The 20,287-nt window shown below is 34.5% G+C and overlaps 1 protein-coding gene across 8 annotated transcripts in view; it reads right to left on the bottom strand.

The window, feature by feature from the left end:
• The window catches only part of LOC145258157 (arylsulfatase B-like), a 57,089-nt gene that overhangs the window by 20,646 nt on the left and 16,156 nt on the right, over positions 1–20,287 (bottom strand). For 6 of the 8 annotated variants that reach the window (XM_080115949.1, XM_080115958.1, XM_080115950.1 and 3 more), the window contains 3 exons: positions 14,560–14,719; positions 8,668–8,780; positions 4,569–4,682 (listed from right to left, as the gene is read on the bottom strand). In XM_080115949.1, the coding sequence (XP_079972075.1) occupies positions 4,569–4,682; positions 8,668–8,780; positions 14,560–14,719 (387 nt within the window). The remainder of the gene's footprint in view (positions 1–4,568; positions 4,683–8,667; positions 8,781–14,559; positions 14,720–20,287) is intronic. The other 2 variants (XM_080115957.1, XM_080115956.1) reach the window with 1 other exon arrangement.

The following is a 20,287-nucleotide window of genomic DNA, read 5'->3' as shown; positions in this document are numbered from 1 at the left end:
CTACATTTTTTGTTCATTTTCCTTTTTGTATTTTTTTCATGTGAATAAAAAATTTGATATCTCAAAGTGTAGTATCTGTTCTGATGCTGCAATACATTTTTTTGGTCTTGGTTAAATGGAGGAGAAATTCTTCATGACTGATATATATTTTATTTTTGTTACTGACCAGAGTGCCCCTTTTTGGGGGAGCTTCCCCCCGCATTAAAAACCGACCTTGTGTCCAACTCTGCCCTTGTGGGGAGGCAAGTAAAAAAAACAAAAGTGTATATAAGTCTGTTTTCAGTATTGGAATTAACTTGTGAAACAGTGTATCTAAATTGTGAACAAACAAACAAACAAGAATACCACTTTATTATAATACAAAATTCAAGAAAGCAAGGATGTTCAGGTGGTCACAGAGTTTTATAATTATTAAGATAACAACAACAGATAAATTTAACAATTATTGACAAATTCCTAGAAATTTATAGACAAATAACTTTGAATAAATAAAAGCAAATTCATGTTTCAATGATTTTTATTTCAATGTGAGATTTTTTTTTTTTTAAATTTCTGTTTAAATCGTTGCTATGGTTGAAATCTTTTTAATGAAATTTTCTTAGTGCAATGACATTGAAATGATAGTGTTACAGGGAAGGGCTGCCCCCTTCCCATGTAAATAAGAAGAATATTAGATAAGTGAAAATGAGATTAGGATAAGCCTAGAATCGAACCGTGTAGGCAAAGTTAAGAAATGGAATGTTAGAAATTTAGTCTATTGTTATATTCTATTAGAATAGTTAAACATTGTTTATATTGGGAAAAAGAGTTGATTGTCCATTCTTTTAGAAATCTGAATATTAAATATGTCAGTAAAAGAATGAACAATGCAAATTAAATTATATTGTTAAAAAATAGGTTAGAGGTATATATTGAGGATTCTTTTGTTCGCCAAAAGTGTATATGTAAAGCCACGTAAAATTGGTCACGTTTGAAAAACACACTTTTGACGTCATAGACAAAATACATTTCTCTATATTATGGGTTTGGATTTTAGTCAGTCAGCAAGAGAGCCAGAGAGTTGGTCAGTTAATCCCTCAGAAGCAAAGGGAGAACATTTAGACTATGTTGATCCAAATTTGAATTCCTGACGTCAATCGACCGGTCGACCAGATTAATAAAGAAGTCATCATTATGTTTTGTACGTGTTGTCTCGTGTCGTCATTCAGTTATAACAGAAAAGGTAAATTTGTTTATCATCAATTATGACGAACATTGTGTAAACCCTTCCAAGTTATCTCCCATCTCCTCCATCATAAGAAATGTCTCCCCTTCTCCAAGATGTGTTATAAGAACTGATATATAAATGTCTTCTCTCCCTCATCATCGTCATCTTTTAATATGTCCCCAGCTACACAAGAATAGCAACTAAAATGATCTCTGCTGATTGATGATAAAAATTGTCTCTCCTGTAAGAGATTTCAAATGTTAAATCTGGAACCTATCAATCAATTTCACTTTTTACAATTGGTTTGGTTTGATTGTTTTGTTTTATGCCATATCAACCCTTCTTGGGTTATGAAACGCTGAATCCAGTTATTTTGGAAATAGTATTCACGTTGCATTCAGTTATTTTGTAAATAGTTTTCATGTTGCATTCAGTTATTTTGTAGAAGGTTTTTTTTTATTCTTCAAGCTCTTTGTATCTTCAATCGCTAGTTTGCAATGTTTGGTTTGGTTGTTTTCTAGTAGATTTTATCGTCTTTGTTCCTTGCCCTGCAGAACATGAATGAGTTTTGCAATGGGAGAGAAAAAAAGGGTTACAGTATTAATGTTTGCCATATTTTAAGTTAGGAAACCAGTCAGGAAGTGGGGGAGATGGAAAGAGAAAAGGGAAATAGGAGGAAGAAAGAAAAGGAGGGAAAAGGTAGGTTGTTGTTTTTGTTTTTGGTTTTGCAGAACATAATTAAGTTTTGCAAAAAGAATTAGAAAAACAAAAAACATCAATGTTAGGTGCATTTCATCTTAGGGAGCCAATATCTTCAGACAGCCTGATCTGGTAGCACCAGTATGTATTTGTGTATGTTTGTGTCAGTTTTATAATGTGTTTGTATGTAATTGCGTATTTTTATTTCTGACTTATGTGTGCATGTATATACATGTTTATATGCATGTCTGGTTTTGAAACCGACGGTACCAATAACTTGTCTCATTTAAAAACTTTCTGTAAACACAAAATATATATATAAATACGCTCTTGGGGGGGGATAGAAAGAGAAAGGGGAAATGAAAAGGGAGAAAAGGTGGTTTGTTGTCTTGGTTTTGCAGAACATAATTAAGTTTTGCAAAAGGAAGTAGAAAAACAAAAAGCATCAATGTTAGGTGCATTTCGTCTCAGGAAGCCAATATCTTCAGACAGCCTGATCTGGTAGCACCAGTTTTACAATTGGATTGGTTTTGAAACAAGACGCTCATACTGTTTTATTTATATAAATTTAAAATAACATTGAAAGTATTATCATTGGTTGTATTTTTATTAACATGTAGATTGAAGGGTATCGTTCACACTGCCAGGACCCTGTTCAAGAAACTGAATAACTGCATGCATTACAAATCTCACTCCACGAATCCAATGAGCATCAACTGCTGAGAGCTTCCATCTTATACAATTTCTCTGTGACAGTTCCATTTTTTGGAATCCATCAATCAATTCCACACTTTTACAATTTTACTCGTTTTAAAACAAGACAATCTCTACGCCTGTTTTAAATCTCATCCATATTGATAAACTCTATGTGTAATGTTATGACCCTTTAGGCTGTGATCATAGCGTAGTATCTGTTAACTGTGGCAAGCGGGAGCAATAGTCAAAACATTATTATTAATGTTATTTATTTTTATTAATTGATTTGAGCGATGGATGGTCGCTGGATCAGTTATTATGATTAGAAGAGTAAACAATTAAACTGGGGAATAAATGATTGATGTGTAAATCGCAAAAGGAATGCGAAAATAGAAAATAGATGTAAACATTCATTTGGATTTGGATAAATAAATAACTAGTTGTGGATTAGATTGATATGAGACACGTAATTAGGTGACGTAAGAGAAACGTGATGTAGTTAGTTTTGGAGAGATTGAGAGAGTTGAGGATTGACCACCAGAGCAGACAGACGTAGACAAGGGTGGGCAGACAGCTGGGAGCGAGCTGTATGAACAGAAAATGTAGAAACTGCAGATCCTGTGAAAACCAATTGAGACAACTTTAATAAATTTATATTACAAAAATATAAAAAGTTGTTTTATGGTTTTCACAAAGAAGAACAGTTGTCTCAATTATATGGTGCGGATCGCTTCATGGTTGTCACGGAGCAGCGGGAAGATACAGAAGAACTCTTCAAGAAAACAAAAGGTATGAAGCATATATTATTCTTCTTACATATGAACTGTAAAAATATCCCGTGCGATAAGTCTGATACAACATGATTCAAGTTATACGTCAATATCATGTCCCCTGGCTAACAACATACATACGATTTATACGTTCATTATCTGTCTGTTAAAAGAACAATATCTTACATCCACTAGATAACACGTGACACGTTTTAATATATCATCTCCTCCAATATAAACCAATATACTACAAATTTAATCTTCCTCTGAGGTCATCAGATCTAAACCTTTTTTTTAAAACTCATTATACATACATATCCTCATATCATTTCTCTCCATGCAATGCATATCCTCAACCCTGGACAAGTTCCACTTCCATATGTTATCACATTGCACACACATGTTTAACAGACTCTTCGTTCTATTGACAGTGGTATTATTTTGCTTGTTAGCAACGACAAAAGTTGCTTGAACTTACTCCGTGCACTCCTAATTCTTGCAATCACACGAGCACCTGCCCCACCCTGTGCTCCAATGGTATCACCCGTGTGACAGAACTTTTTGACAGCCTCAATAGTTTTGTCATCCAAATCTACTTTCTCAACATCTGAATGTTCATTCATTTCTACTGTCTTGCACACAAATTGATTATCCTCTCTCAGCCTACCGATACTTCCACTGCACTTCTTGTGTATGCAATGCTTCCAGGTACCACAAACGATCAAATTGCACCTGAAATGAGCCAGGGAAACTTTCCAATGCTACAATCACTGATTGTCACTTTGGTTTTGGCAACATTTAGTCTTACAACCTCTGTAGCATCCCTGCTAAAAAGTAGGTTTTCCGTTTGTGTATTCATTGTTTTTTGCAGACTATTAGCCTCATGGTCATAGTTGTTGTTGTTTCACCACGTTTCGGCAACTCATCCTCTGGCCTTCTTCAGGTGATTAACCACGACAGGATAGGAATGCTGAGTCTTGTAACATCTTCGTATCATTTCTCCCCATGCATTATCACACTGCACACGCATGTTTAACAGACTCTTCGTTCTATTGACAGTGGTATTATTTTGCTTGTTAGCAACGACAAAAATTTCGTGAACTTACTCCGTGCACTCCTAATTCTTGCAATCACACTAGCACCTGCTCAACCCTGTGCTCCAATGGTATCACCCATATAACAAACCTTAAACTTACATTAGCCTCTGCCAAATGGTTGAAATAATCTTCGGCGCCAAGCCAATAACCGATGTGGGATTTGAAACCTCGTTTCGTCGGTGTGTATTCATCTTTAAAGAATCCCAGATGCCACTAAACAAGAAAAAACAAAATAGAAATCAAAATATTTTTATACATTCAAGAATCCCTACAACCTCTCTCCAACAGAAGAGACGTTGCGGACCTATCTCTGCTTTATGATTATTTTCATGGCATGTGCTCATCTGAGCTCCAATCTATGGTACCACTTTGCCAATTTTTCATGAAAAACATTCGTTTATCTGAAACCGCTATTCATAATTCCCCCCACCCCCACCCTTTATCTGTGCCTACACCTAAACATGGATTTCATGAACAAAGAACTGCATGCCTGTGGAACTGTTCCATTTGCCTGCTTTCCAGCTGACTACAATATGGTCGTCTTCAAGTCCAACATAAATAAGTTCTTGATGAGCCGTTTCCCTTAAGTAATCCAATTTACTGAATTTACATTACTAATGATTACTACGATATTGTCCCATTGACTACTGTGCACTCAATAATCCTTATCATCAATCCTCAAGTGGTCTTCATGCCTTGATAAAAGGTGACTTTTGCAAAAAAAAAAAAAAATTTTTTAGATATTTTAAGATGGATGGTCTAAGCAATGACAACAAATGCAGGTTCAGCTACACAGAAGTAGAGTGTGAGCCACTTAACGTCTAGTTGCAAGATTCTACTGGAGCTACTATACAATGCGACACAGTGGAGTGTATAAATATCTCCACTGGACCATCTGTAAAAAGTAAAAAGTTGAATATCAGATGTAGCAGCAAGTCCAGGGAAAATATACCAGTAAGAACAGTTGGAAATAAGTTGTACATCATCTACTATGACTATGCAAAAACCTACAGTCATGTACCTATGAAATGAAGCTATTAAACCTGGCATAGGGACATGGGGCAAAAAAAAAAAAAAGAAAAGAAAGAAGCAACCTTAGTAGAAGTTAGTGCCCCCCCCCAATAATACTGAGTTAAGTAGCGCTGAGAGGGAAAAGATAACCAAATATCAAGATTTCATATACGACATGAAAAGAATCTTGAGAAGACCTCCATCATTCCAGTAATCATAGGAGCAACTGGACTCATGAAAAAGAATTTAAAAAACCCGTCTGGTAAATATACCCGGTGAATCAAGCGCAAACAACTGCACTGAAAGGAACGATTGAAATCTTAAAAAGATCTCTCGGTTGTCTAAAATAGTGGGTGAATGTCTGGCATCTGGTATGATGACCCACTCCCGGCTAAAATAAAATAAAATTTTAAAAAAATAAAAAAGAGAAAATATATTTTTGTGAAATGTATAGGACTTCTGATATCAGAAAATCATTAAGTCATAACTGAGTTTAAATGCCGAGTTGACACGTGTCTCGACAGCCATCGCCTTCATTTTGACCTTCTTCCCAACCTCCCAAAAAGATACGCTGCAACTTTACTTTAGTGTGTCTTCAAAAAAATGTATTTCAGAGAAAAACATCATTATGTACTTATGTGTCATGCCAAAATTAGTATAAATTCCAAGAATTAAGAAAAATGGTCCAGTAGAAAAATGTAAAGTAAAAACAGAATCTTTCGAAGTTGCAATTTCACTGTAAATTAATCCTTTAGAAGTTCAAAATCAGGGGGAGATAACTGGACTCTACCAATGACACTTATCTTTTCAGGACGCCATCTTGCTTCTTTTCAATAATAATGCATACTTTTCAGAAAATTAACTCTAGCACATCTTCTACTGCACCATTTTTTTTAATTTATACTAATTTCGACATGATATCTAAGTACGTAATAATGTTTTTCCCTGAAATGCCTTTTGTTCGAAAATATATGATTGGGTTGGACGACGCATTAAAGTAAAGTTGCACCATAGATACTCTGGTATTCATTCTCTTAGAATCATCATAAATATTCATAAATATTTAAAATAAAATACTGCTGTATACAGTGCAACTATCCCGAATGACTATGGCCTCAAACGCCAAAAAATAACTAAATATCAAGACCTCAAAATGAGTTAAAATAAACATGTTCCTGAAAGAGGGGTTTTAGTTCTCTCCTACTGAAATAAACAGCCACCGGGGTCGGAAAATGGGATTAAGTCATGCCCCCGAGGAAGGGCACTCTGACCTACAAAAAGTGCGTGTGCAGCCCCATCGACATTTCTTGGTAAGGCCGCCTCAGGTGATTTAGCAATAAACTAACCCCTTCTCAAAGAGAGAAAGCAAGGCCTGGGAGGGTAGACCTCCTAGAACTGCACAGAACTAAACTCCCATCGCAAAATCAACAGAATCCCTGAAAGAGATGAATAATTTACCGGTTGTAATAGGAGGACAACTTGTCTGATAAAAAAAATCCAATAAGGTACTTAGGTACATTTCCTGAGAGTCCAAATTGTAGGGAAATATAGATAGCAGCCCGAAAAATAGGCAACATCTATCCTTAAGAGAACCCTAGGGTATTTTTTTTATTTTTACAAGGGAATTGCTACTTATCAAGGTCTGAAGGCCACTCTAAGATGAGGGTTAATGAATTTAAGGTGGTTACTGAGACAACAGCATAGTAGTCGTTAGTGATGGAAATTGTGCATAATTTGATTGATTAATGGGACGGCTCAACAAGAACTTGTTTATATTGAACTTGAAGATGACCATTTTGTAGTCAGCTGGCAGATAGGCAGTCTTAGGAAAGAAGCTTTGTTCATGGAACTTGTGTTTACATTTAGGCACTGTTAGAAAGTAGGGGAAAATTGTTGATAGTGGTTTTAGCTAGGCGAGTGTTTTTTTGTGAAAGTTTGCCAAAGGGGGGGGGGCATTGAATAAAGGTTAGATGAGCACATGCCATGAAAGTAACGATAGAGCAGAGACAGGTTTGCAATGTCTCTTTTGTGGGAAAGAGTTTGTAAGAAAGGGAAAAAGGGCATCATTTACTAGGTTTTGAAGCCGGTTTGGAACTTTGTCAAGGCAGGATAGGATACTCCGAGCAGCTTCTGTACAGATGTGGCAGCAGTACTCCAGTTTAGGATGTATCTGACTCTTAAACATGTAGAAGATGGCATCAGGAGTGAAATATCTTTTGGCGTAAAATGACGCAACCAAATTGAAATTTAATTCCTAAGGATTTCTTCAGACTAATTAAAATGAAACAAGATAGAAAAGTTTGAATTACCTTCTAGACACCATGATCACGTATCTTCAGTCTTTTTGTAAGAGTTTGTCAAAATAACTTAACATGAGCATACTTTACAAGTAAATCTATGTTCACATATTGTAAACTAGCCTGGGTGCCCAGCATTGCCTGGATGTTTCTTGAGCAAAAAAAAAAAAAAAAGTGGTAGTAGGCAGGCAGGCAGACAGGCAGGCTCAAACTTGTACTGCGAAAGAGGAAAAGAATGTGAAAAATTCACCCCCAAAACATGACGTCTTTGCCGTTGTGTCCATCGCCAAACCGGAAGTGGCAAAGGTTTAAATTAAGGCTAGTCAATCGAAAAGAGAGGATGACTTTAAAAAATATCGGCAAAAAAACGACCCCTCCCTGCAGAAAAGTACTCAGTTGAGGGCGAAGGAATTTATGTTTTTGGCCAATTTTTCGATATTTGTCGTTCGAAGGGTCCAGCTTCAAAATGATACCGATCTCGTGAAAATCCTTCGCCCCTGTCGAAAGTTTTTGCGAAACATACATACATTTAAACAAACAGGTAAGATTTATACTATGGATTATTATTATACAATAACATTGCAGACAAAAAGCACAGAAGAGTTTATTTTAAAGCAAACATTAAATAACACAAAGGCAAATAAGTAATAAAATAAATAAGAAATAAATAAAACGTAAAACGTAGTTATGAAAATACCTGCGCCTCTAACAAACGTCTCCATCCCTCTGAAGACTATGTAAATGTAAACAAAGACATTAAACCAATTCAAACTGGATTTGGATCTAAAATTCTATTCGTCCGAAATATTCCTATTTCTATCTATTGATGCTCAGATCTTTCACAATTTTTCATATCTTTTTTTTTTCTAAATGAACAGAATACCACTTGCCTTTCCGATGATGTGTGAGGAATATCCAAGTTTGTTGAAATATTGAGGCATCAAAGTTTCATTTAACGGTAATCCATAAGGAGAAGCACCAACAAGGACGCCATGTTGCAGGCCTGAAAAATGATGCAAAGTATGCGTTAAGTTATAATCTATATATAAAAGTGAGAATGTGTGTGTGAGGATATTTCTCAACCTATATACTCAACAAATTTGTAATCTACTGACTTGAAATTTAGTATATAGGGCATTCAAACATGTGGAAAAATTTTAATCGATTTTCATCCAGAAAAAAAAAAAGGGGTTGCTAAGGGGGTCAAAATTAAAAAATTGGTACTAGAGAGTCATTGGATTTTTATCTGTTTGTCATCTGTTAAACGAATGCACATGTACGGCCGTGAAACATGGCAGCTCTTTTATGTTAAGAATCAGTAGGTTGGAAAACACTTTTTAAAGATCGTGTCAAGCTGGTCTAATGATTATCATACTTGACTCAGTCTATAGGTTTTAGTTTCAATCTCAGCTTTTTTTTTTTTTTTCAAAATTTTTTTTTGACTTACAAGAAGTGAACCGCTTTGGAAAAACTATACTTGCATGCAGAAGTCTCAGTTTCTTTTTGTTCTTTTTTTTTTTTACTTCATTTTTTTTTTTTTTTGCAGGAATTTAACGTTACGTTTAATATCAATGGTATTTCTGTTTATAGTAAATAAGAATTCTACATCAACTAAAATATAACATTTATGCATATTTTATGATCGGGCAATGCCAGGCAGCCTGCTAGTCTGAAATAAAGTCATTCATTTTAGAAAAAATTCCGGAAGAAAAATGAAAACTTTAAATCAAGTGAAGGAAAAATATAATACATGTGTGGAGCTTATCATTGGAATTATAGACACTTAAAAGCCTACTCTGTTTGAGCATAAAAATAGGCTGGGTTGAAATTTAATGGTGAGTCAATCACTAATCTCAATGAATGCCTCATTCATTGTAGAAATCACTTCACTAATCTGTTAAACCATGTCGAACAGACCCAATCAACTGCTTTTACAAATAATGACTCAGCCTGCCCCATACGTGAAGAGGTTGTTGCTGTTATAACAAGAAGAAAAAAAAAAAAAAAAGTTGCAGGTGAAGAAAAAATATCCTTGTTGAGATTGTCAAACACACAAGCAAACGTACTAGGGTCTGCCATTTATCCCCGTTATTACTCAGGTTAAGGTAACTGAAATTTTTCTCCAAGATTAGAACAAAGTAACACTAGTAGCATTCTTTAAGAAACAGCAATAAACATTGATCGAGACCTCTGCTAAAATACTTGCTTTGATTCTTTTCAGATGATTTCAATCAGAACGTGATTTGCAGGGGCCAAATCAGCGTAGGTTCCATCTGGACTGTGGCTGCACCGATCAGATTGTTACCATTAGACGAATCCTCAAACTTGAGTGTTATTTGTGCAATGTTTTGGTCAGTGTAACCTTTAGCCTTCATTAGGCATGTTAGTCACCATCTTGGAAAAGAAAGGAGAAAAGTTATTGGCTCGGTAAATGGTTTTGTATTCTTAGAGCTGTTTTTTTTTGGGGGGGGGGTTCACTATGGTTTCATATGTGTGAAAAAATAAATTTGGTTGGCAAAGGGAGGAAACTCTAATCAAGTTGACAGGGGATTATCTCTTTTACTGTAGAAATTTTCTTTTTTTTGAGGCCATTCGAGGATAAGAGTTATTGAGTGTACAATAATCAATGGGACAATATCGTAATAGTCGTTATTAATGGAAATTTGGTAGATTGGATTACTTAAGGGTGCGGTTCATCAAGAATTTGTTTATGTTGGACTTGAAGACAATCAAGTTGCAGTCAGCTGGGAAACAGGCAAACCGAAGAGAGTTTCATAGGCGTGCAGTTCTAAGAAAGAAGCATTTTTCATGGAATCTACGTTTTGATTTAGGCACAGTTAAAGAGTAGGGAAAGTTATTGACAGTGATTTCAGTTAGGTGTTTTTCAAAAAAGATTGGCAAGGGGGGACCAGAGATTGGAGCTCAGACGAGCATTTGCTGTGGAAATAACGATAAAGCAAAGACAGGCTCGCAACGTCCCTTCTGTGGGAAAAAGGTTGCAGAGAAGATAAAAGGGCATCCCCCACTAAGTTACAAAGTCTATTTTGTACTCTGTCAAGGCAGGATAAGCTGTTTCTACCAGCTCCTGCCCAGATGTGGCAACAATACTCCATCCCTGGACGTACTTGGCTTTTATATAGAGAGAGAATTGCATCAGCAGTGAGATATCTACTAGATCGGTAGAAAGATCCCACCATTCTTCCAGCGACCTTGGCAACAGATTTGATTTACATTTTCCTTTTCAGACAAGGAGTAAAGGTCAAGCCCAGAAGCTAAGACGAGAGCCATTCATTTCAATTGATATCAGATTGGGATCAGAGCGTTGATGATGTAAAGATAGGAGCTTGGTTTTAGATGCATTAAAAGTAACCAGCCACCTCTTCCCCCGTGGTACCACGTGTTCAAGATCAGAGAAGGCAGGGGTTGTACAATATTTGTTTTTCTTTATAATTATGTATTCTCATATACTGCTAGTCTCTATGCTCGGTCTGCTTAGTAAATTTTCTTTTTTTAGCATGTGTGTCGGTTCTTTAAGTCGTCTAACTTTCCATCTTGCATCCCTGATGATTAAAAAAGCGGCATATATGCTAAAAAAGAAAAAATTACTCAGCTTAACATTCACAGGCAACATGAACTGAAACAAATACATTGCGGACATTGCAAAGGCTGCAGCCAAAAATGATGAAATGAGAGTTCTTTTTACTGTGCTAGAAAATTACACAAATTATATAAAAGCCAGGTACATCTAAGGATAGAGTATTGTCGCAACATCTGGGCTGGAGCTGCTAGAAAGGCCTTATCCTGTCTTGACAGAGTTCAAAATAGACTTTGTAGCCTCGTAAGGGATGCCCTTTTAAGAGCCAGGTACGTCCAAGGATGGAGTACTGTTGCCACATCTGGGCAGGAGCTGCTAGAAAGGACTTATCCTGCCTTGATAGAGTACAAAATAGACTTTGTAGCCTCGTAGATGTCCTTTTCTCTTCCCTGCAACCTCTTTCTCACAGAAGAGATGTTGCAGGTTTGTCTTTTGTTATTTTCATTGCAAGTGCTCGACTGAGCTTCAATCTATGGTCCCCCCTCGCCAAACTTTCATGAGAAACACTCGTTCAGCTGAAAACATTATCAATAATTTCCCACACTCTTTATCTGTGCCTAAACCTAAATGAAGATTCCATGAACAAAGTTTCTTTCTCAGAACTGCCTATGAAACCGTCTTCCATTTCCCTGCTTTCCAGCTGACTACAATATGGCCATCTTCAAGTCCAATGTAAACAAGTTCTTGATGAGCCGTTTCTCGTAAGTAATCCAATTTACCAAATTTCCACTACTAACGATTATTATGATATTGTCCCATTGACTACTGTTCACCCTTTAACCCTTATCCTCGAGTGGCATCTGGGCCTTGATAAGTAGTGACCCCTATGTAAAAAAAAGAAATATACCCGAGAGTATCCTGTACCTCTACAAAACCACCATTCACCCATGCATGGGGGTATTTGTTGCTACGTCAGAACTGGTGCATCTTCCATTAATCTTTCCCTCTTGGACAGGGTCCGAAAAAGAGTCTCCAATCTAATAGGTCTCATACTGTCAAGTAAACCCCAATTGCCACAATGTTGCGTCACTGTATGTGTACAAGTATTTTTGTGGAATGTGCTCTGATGAACTCATTACACTTGTGCTCCCTCGATGTACATACCCCTGATAAATACAGTTAGCAACAAGATTCCACTCTCTCCACTGTAGAGGTTTTCTAGATACCAGAATGCTTTTTACTCAGAGCTACTGAACTGTATCTCCAACATCAGAGATGTCCACATTTGACCAGCTGAGTGATCAGACCTCCGAGGACAACTGTCCAAATAAAGATGGAGAAAATTCATCCAGACATTGCTGGTCAACCCTTGTCTACGACACAAACAGCTGAGACAACTTTTTCATTACCTGCAACTTAATGGAGCAACAAATCTCTTATTTGTTATTCATCAGTTTAAATCGCTTTTGTATATCATCTTTTTTGATATTGTCATATTTGTTTAGTCCCTTTGATTAGGCGTAAGACGGATCACCATCATCGACCACTGCAACAGGTGTTAGCCGTTTCTTCGGTTTGGTTATAATCAATAATAACAATATCCATTCAAATAGAATTATTTCATTCCTAATTTCATTTTTTTGTTTTTTTATTATTCACAAATCGATTTTTTTTTTTTTTTTTTTTTTCATATTTAAGAGTTTGTTTTTATTCTGTTTTGAATTTTTATTACTTTATTTGGATTATCCCTATATACGTGCATGTGTGCGTTATACTTCAGTAGATTACAAAATTTATGACATCATTAATTAAAAAATTTTTTTATATTAAATCGATTCTATTACGTTGGTGCAAAAACAATATCGTTTTCTCACATGTTAATTTTATATATGACTAGCCTGGGTGCCTGGTCTTGCCCGGGTGTTTGGAGGTGTACGTTGAGCAAAAAAGAAAAAAAAAAAAAAAAAAAAAGTGGTAGTAGGCAGACAGGCTTGAACCTGTACGGCGAAGGAGGAAAAGAATGTGAAAAAATGGGACGTCTTTGCTGTTGCATCCATCACCAAACCAGAAGTGGCAAAGGTTAGTCAATCAGAAAGAAGGGATGATGTTTGAAAATATTGGCGAAAAAACGACCCCTCCTTGTAGAAAAGTTCCCAGTTGAGGGTGAAGGAATTAATGTTTTTAACCAATTTTTTCGATATTTGTCGTCCAAAGGGTTAAGTTTCAAAACAATACCGATCGCGTGAAAATCCGTTGCCTCTGTCGCAAGTTTTATACATACACTTAAACAGACAGATGAGATTTATATTGTAGATTTCTGAATAAATTCATTGATATATATAGCCATGTTATATATCATTTTGAAGCGCTTTTTTCACTCTATCGAATCATATTATTCATTACCGTTCTCTATATCTTCATTCATTTTTTTGCAGGCTTTTTGACAGCATGGACAAAATTCAAATCCACACAATTTTCTTGTTCCAGTTCAAACTAGGCCAAAAAGCTGCCGGGACAGCTTGTGATATCAATGATGCGTTTGGTCTAGAAACCACTAATAAACGTGTAGCACAGCGGTAGTTCAAGAAATTTTGCAATAGTGACAAGAGCCTTGAAGATGAAGATGGTTGTGGCCAGCCGACTGTGGTTGATAAACATTTGAAAGCCTTAATTGAAGCTGATCCTTGCAAAACCACACAAGAAGTTGCTGTAGATCTCGAGGTTGACCACTCAACAGTCGTTTGCCATTTAAAACAAATAGGGAAGTCAAAAAAGTTGGATAAATCGGTGCCGCATGAATTAAACGATAAAAAAAAAATTATCGTTTTGAGGTGTTTTCTATGCTCCTTCTGTGCAACAAAAATGATCCATTCTTGAGCGGTTTGGCGATGGACGCAATGGTAAAGACGGCACGTTTTTTTTCATTTTCTTTTCCTGCTTTGCAGTACCGATTCGAGCCTGAAACATGAACTGAAACACTTTTTTTTTGCTCAACACACACCCCCAAACACCCAGGCAACACCAGGCACCCAGGCTAGTTCTTTGTAAAAAATAGTGTTGGTTAGCCATACCGATGAGATATTATTTGGGCTACAAATACGTTATTTTTAATATTGGGTCAGAGTTTACTTGTAGGGAATATGTATTCTCATGCCAGGTTGCCCTGACAACCCCTGTATAGACAGACCTTAGACACTCGAGGATAGTGTCTAGTGAGTATTCAAGTTCTCTCATAATATGTACTTACCTGTGTGTATTGGATGACGGCCTGTCATCAAGGCACTTCTTGTCGGGGTACAAATCGGAGACACATAGTAGTTGTTCAAAATTCGTCCCTCGTAAGCAAGAGAGTCAATGTTAGGTGTTGGAATTTCATTCGACCCATGGAAACTGACATCGTCCCATCCCTGGATTAAAATCAGAATTTCAGTTTTAAAATCGAATTTTAATAGATGTTGCAAACCCAGATTTTATTTTCATTATATTGAAAAAGTTTTACTGTGAACACATAGACTGTGAGAATATCTTCTCCCATAAAAGAGGGCTTATGGAACTCCGAATGAAAACGTTAAACAGAACACATTTACCTCATATAAGAAGTCTGGTACCGTTTTTATTTTCAGAACGATGCGTCCAGTGTAACCACAGTTTGTAAAAAGGTTCTTAGTTCTGTTTTTCATTTGAAAGTAGTTCATGGCTTGGGCAGAAACTGACGTAAACTCACGGAATATGCCGAGTGCTGATGAAGTTGATCAGCCAATCAAAAAGTGATACCAAATACGTTTAGCCAATAAAAAGCAAAGTAGACGACTTTTGATGAATTGGAAGAAAAAATAATGTTTATTTTAATCAGTCATAACATTGGAGCACACAACAATGAATTTAACCACCTTAGATAAAATATTACAGGCGCCATTACAAGTCCTAAAATATTGTCAAGAAAACAAATTAGTACCATTGGAACTGAGGTGCGGGACATGTGTCAGAAAGAAATTAGCTTTTTTTTAGTAATGGTTTCGAATGGAGGTGCACAACTCCCCAATCTCCCCTAAAAAATTTAACTAGAAATCCGGTGCGTAAGATGCAATAGTACCTTAGTTTTTAATCACGCACACACAAAAAAATGTTTCTGTTTACAAAAATAAACAAAAATTTTATTCATGAAACTTACGTTAGGCTGTTGTTATATTTTATTGTTTTGTTTTTCTATTTTTTTTTTAAATTCTAATTAGTATCCGATAAGTTATTTTCTGTTTCCTAGCATTTTTAATTTGATCAGGTTTCCAAACGTTTTTTATTTTGATTGACATCTATATTTTTATAAAGTAATAGGGTTCGTGTGTTTCTGTCTGTGTGTACAGCTCTCCATCATCAACGAAATATAAAGGAGGTAAGAGGGTAGATCTCTCCTGGTAGAGAAACATTAGAACCCATTTTAGGATGTTTCTGTTATAGGAGACATAAGAATCTTTGCCTAATTTCTTTATATACTATTCTCCAAACCACCCCCATATCGAATGACTTATGCTCATTTGCATATCACATTATATTAAATCTCTTTAACTAATTACCTCGACCTTATTACATATTGGAAATATTCTAATCATTTCAACTGTACTATTTACAAAATCTATTTAACATTTAATCTATCTATCTATATATCACATTATATTAAATTTCTTTAACTAATTACCTCGACCTATATATATCTATAAAAACAGAGATGTGTGTGCCACAGACGATTTCTGATTGGTTAATCCAATAATCACATCTCCTAAAAAACAATCGTTTCTACGCTCTTACCTTTACCATAAAATATTATGGCTTTATTTATTGTCCATCTTGGAAGGGTTTAATTTTTTAATAACTTGTTATTTACAAATTAAAAAAATACGAAACTATTATACGAAACTATTATACGAAACTAAACTACACGAAACGCGCACACACGTACACACACACGTTCACTACCATCACGTTGTTATGGCAACCAAACCCGCTGACTTAACTAAACAGTAAACACACACAGTAAATGTGATTTTCTTCATTTTCTCATTTCACTCGTGGTCTTAAATTCATTTCGGGTTTGTATTACTGTACACATAGATTCGAATAAGTTGCCAAAAAACAAATATATAACAAATAAATGTTATCAAAGGCAAGATAAATTACTTTTCTACCAAACTGGATATATTTTTCGTGTTTTTATTCAATTTAACATGTTTATTCAGCTCGAAAAGCATACAGTGTTTACCGATGTATTGGAAAATTCAAGATGACGGCCGATTCTCTCTTTAACACGGTAAGTTTGGAAAAAGGTGTAATAAATAAAAAACCGGTTAAAATACTGTTAAAAACTCGCTCAATATATGTTACCGTGACATAGGTTGACATATATTCGGCGGGGTTTTAATAGTATTTTGTATAGTTTTTTATTTATAACACCTTTTCCCAAACTTACGGTGTTAAAGAATGTGTGAGACGCCATCTTGAATTTTCCAACACATCGGTAAACACTGTATTCTTTTCGAGCTGAATAAACATGTTAAATTGAATAAAAACACGAAAAATATATCCAGTTTTTATCGGTTTTTTACCTTCTCTGCAGACGTACAAAAAAAAAAAAATTAAAAAAACGGAAGGTACTTTTACAGAATGTTAAACTAACCCTAACCGATGTTTTATGTTTAGTTTAGGAAAAGTCAGAAGAAACAAAAGTCATTATTGCATGAAATATACGTATTTAGTTGAAGTATTGTTTATGTCAATTCTTTCGAAGAAATTTAGCAAGAATACCTGTAAACCAGGAAATCGGTAAAATGTCATCATGGATGAATACTTGTCTATTATAATTTCTACCCTTGACAAAAACTTAGCCATAACAAAAGAGATTTATTGTTCAGATTGTTTTTGAGATTGATTTCTAAAAAGATATTTTATAAATAAAATCGACTTTAAAATTAAAGACTTAAATTACAATAATTGAATTTAAACATTCTTATTTCAATATTTGGCACATAACACCTGCAAAATTGATCACAATGTCAGGATTTCATTTTATTTCAGAATCGATGGCAAATTGTGTAGATTGATATCTCATTATATTAAATACTAATATTTAACATTAGTTTATCATTTAAGCCGATAAAAAGCCCTTTTTTTTTTTAGTCATAAAAGGATTTGGAGTTTCCTAATCAACCTTTCGGGTGCAGTTGCACGCTCTCAAAATAACTAAAGTGTTGGCTTTAAAAAAATTGGTTCATTAAACCTAAACAGGTTTAGTTTTAATAAAAAAAAAAAATTTAAAAAAAATCGCTTTGGTATTTAGATATGTCGTATGGTTATCCCTAATCGCTGAATAAAACCGCTAACGAGTTGAATGATTACGACATAAAATTAAACTCGGGTTCCTGAAACGGAAACTTCGTTTGTTTTTGTTTTTTTCTTATCAATATATTTACATTGTTATTTTGAATTCATTTTCAATCATTCGACCAGTTTTCTTTTTCAAGTAATCCAAGTTACAGAATTCCCACTGATTACTATGCTAAAATCACAATGACTAATGTATACCCATTAACCCTTATCCTTGAGTGGCCTCTGGGCCTTGATAAGTGGTGACACCCATGTAAAAAAAAAAAAAAATCACTCGAACAGTTTTCTTTTTATAATGTACAGTTTTAAAAGTTTAAAAACTATATAGTTTTTACTTCAGGAAAATTAATGGGTCAGTTTTTACGATGTGCCCTGTTAAAATACTGTTAAAAACTCGCTCAATATATGTTACCGTGACATAGGTTGCCATATATTCGGCGGGTTTTTATTAGTATTTTGTATAGTTTTTTATATTTATAACACCTTTTCCCAAACTTACGGTGTTAAAGAGGGTGTGAGACGCCATGTTGAATTTTCCAACACATCGGTAAACACTGTATGTTTTTCGAGCTGAATAAATATATTACATTGAATAAAAACACAAAAAATATATCCAGTTAGGTAGAAAAGTAACTTATCTTGCCTTTGATAACATTTATTTATATATTTGTTTTTGACTATTTTTTCGAATCTATGTGTACAGTAATACAAACCCACGATATGAATACTCACGTTGTTATATATATATATATATATATATATATATATATATATATATATATAAATGAGATTATAGCAGTTAAAAAACATTTTTAAAACACACACACACCTTTTTCAAAGTGATCAGAAATCGTATAAAAGTAAAAAGGGTAAATTTTTACTTACTTTCCAACTTAATCACCTTTAACGTGACTTTTACAGTTTTTTTTTAAATGGAATTCATTTACCGATAGAAAAGAAATGATAAGTAAATAAATCCATAAATAAATATTATAAATGGTTTATTTTAATACTTGCCAGGATGCGGAGGAAAATGAATGAAGGGGGAGGGGAATAAAATAAAAACATTTTGGAAACAGAGTAAGTTTGAAAGAATTGCTTTGCACAGAAAGAAATTAATGAAAAAATAAAATTAAATTTTTTTTCTTTCTTGATTTTTTTTTAGCTTTTTATGAAAAAGGAAGTCAAAATTAAGACTATAAAAAACAATTTTTATTAAGAGCGAACCTCAGTCGTCAGGTCTGTAAAAAAAGACGTGGAATAATAAATGTTTTCTAATAAAAATTGTTTTTACTTATGTGTTCATTTGTCTCTTTGAAGTTCGTTTGTTTAATATATCGGTTTGCAATATAATTATGTCATTCTGTCAGACTCAAATTTTAAATCTATATATCTAAAAAATTGAAAGTGTGTGTGTGTGTGTGTGTGTGTGTGTCTGTGTACATTTCCCTACGAAATAACTGTCAATTTTTAGTCTACAGACTCGAAATTTGATATACAGGGTACTGAGATTTGTAAAGATCTATGTGATCGGTTTTTAGCCAGAAATTTGGCGATTAAGGGGTCAAAGTTCAACGATTTGAGCTTTGAGAACTCTACCAAACTTCTCCGACAATTTTGGGTTTACACACTTGAAATTTTAGATACAGCTTCCGTGGACATGGATCTAACTTAATAACTTAATTTGAGCCCAAAACAATAAATTTTCAGGGGTCATAATAGGGGTCAACGTTTAAAAAATTACCCCCCTTTTTTTGCTCAGCATACACCTCCAAACACCCGGGCAACGCCGGGCACCCATGCTAGTATTATATATAGATATTATTATATATATATTATATATATTATTATATATATTATATATATATATAATATATATATTATATATATATTATATATATATATAATATATATATTATATATATATTATATATATAGAGTTATATATATATTATATATAGAGATATATATATATATATAATATATAGATATATATATATATACATAAATAGATAGATATTATATATATAGATATATATATGGACAGAGATATATACACTTGTGCCCGATATTATTCATACCCCTCGGATCTTTGAGATTTCTATAAGAATATTGCTCAAACCAGAAGGTAGAAAATATTAAAGGGATTTCAAACAATAAATCAAGCATACGCATTTAATTTAAACTCAACAAATAAATAAATTATGCAAGTTTGAAACATTATACAAAGAAAAACAATAATGGCACTAGTTCAAAATTATTCATACCTCTCTTACTAATAGTCAATAGCATGCCCTTTATTCTTAATAACTGCCTGTAACCGTTTGGGATATTTATCAACAAGGTTTTTACAAGTATCAACACTGATTTTTGACCATTCTTCAATGCAGTAGTTCTCCAAATCCCTCAAATTTCTAGGTTTCCGCTTTTTAACCTCAGTTTTCAATATGTGCCAGAGGTTTTCGATAGGGTTCAGGTCGGGACTCTGGCTAGGCCATTCCAAAACATTAATTTGATTATCCTCAAACCATTTCTTGTCTATTTTGGCAGTATGTTTTGGATCATTATCCTGTTGAAGGACCCAGTTTGGTCCTAAATGG

This window comes from Euprymna scolopes, chromosome 33 (genome assembly GCF_053919585.1).
Source record: "Euprymna scolopes isolate OS-2025 chromosome 33, ASM5391958v1, whole genome shotgun sequence".
NCBI classification, from domain to species: domain Eukaryota; kingdom Metazoa; phylum Mollusca; class Cephalopoda; order Sepiida; family Sepiolidae; genus Euprymna; species Euprymna scolopes.
Note: the sequence above shows the minus strand (reverse complement) of the source record. Positions and strands in the feature narration are given on the sequence as shown.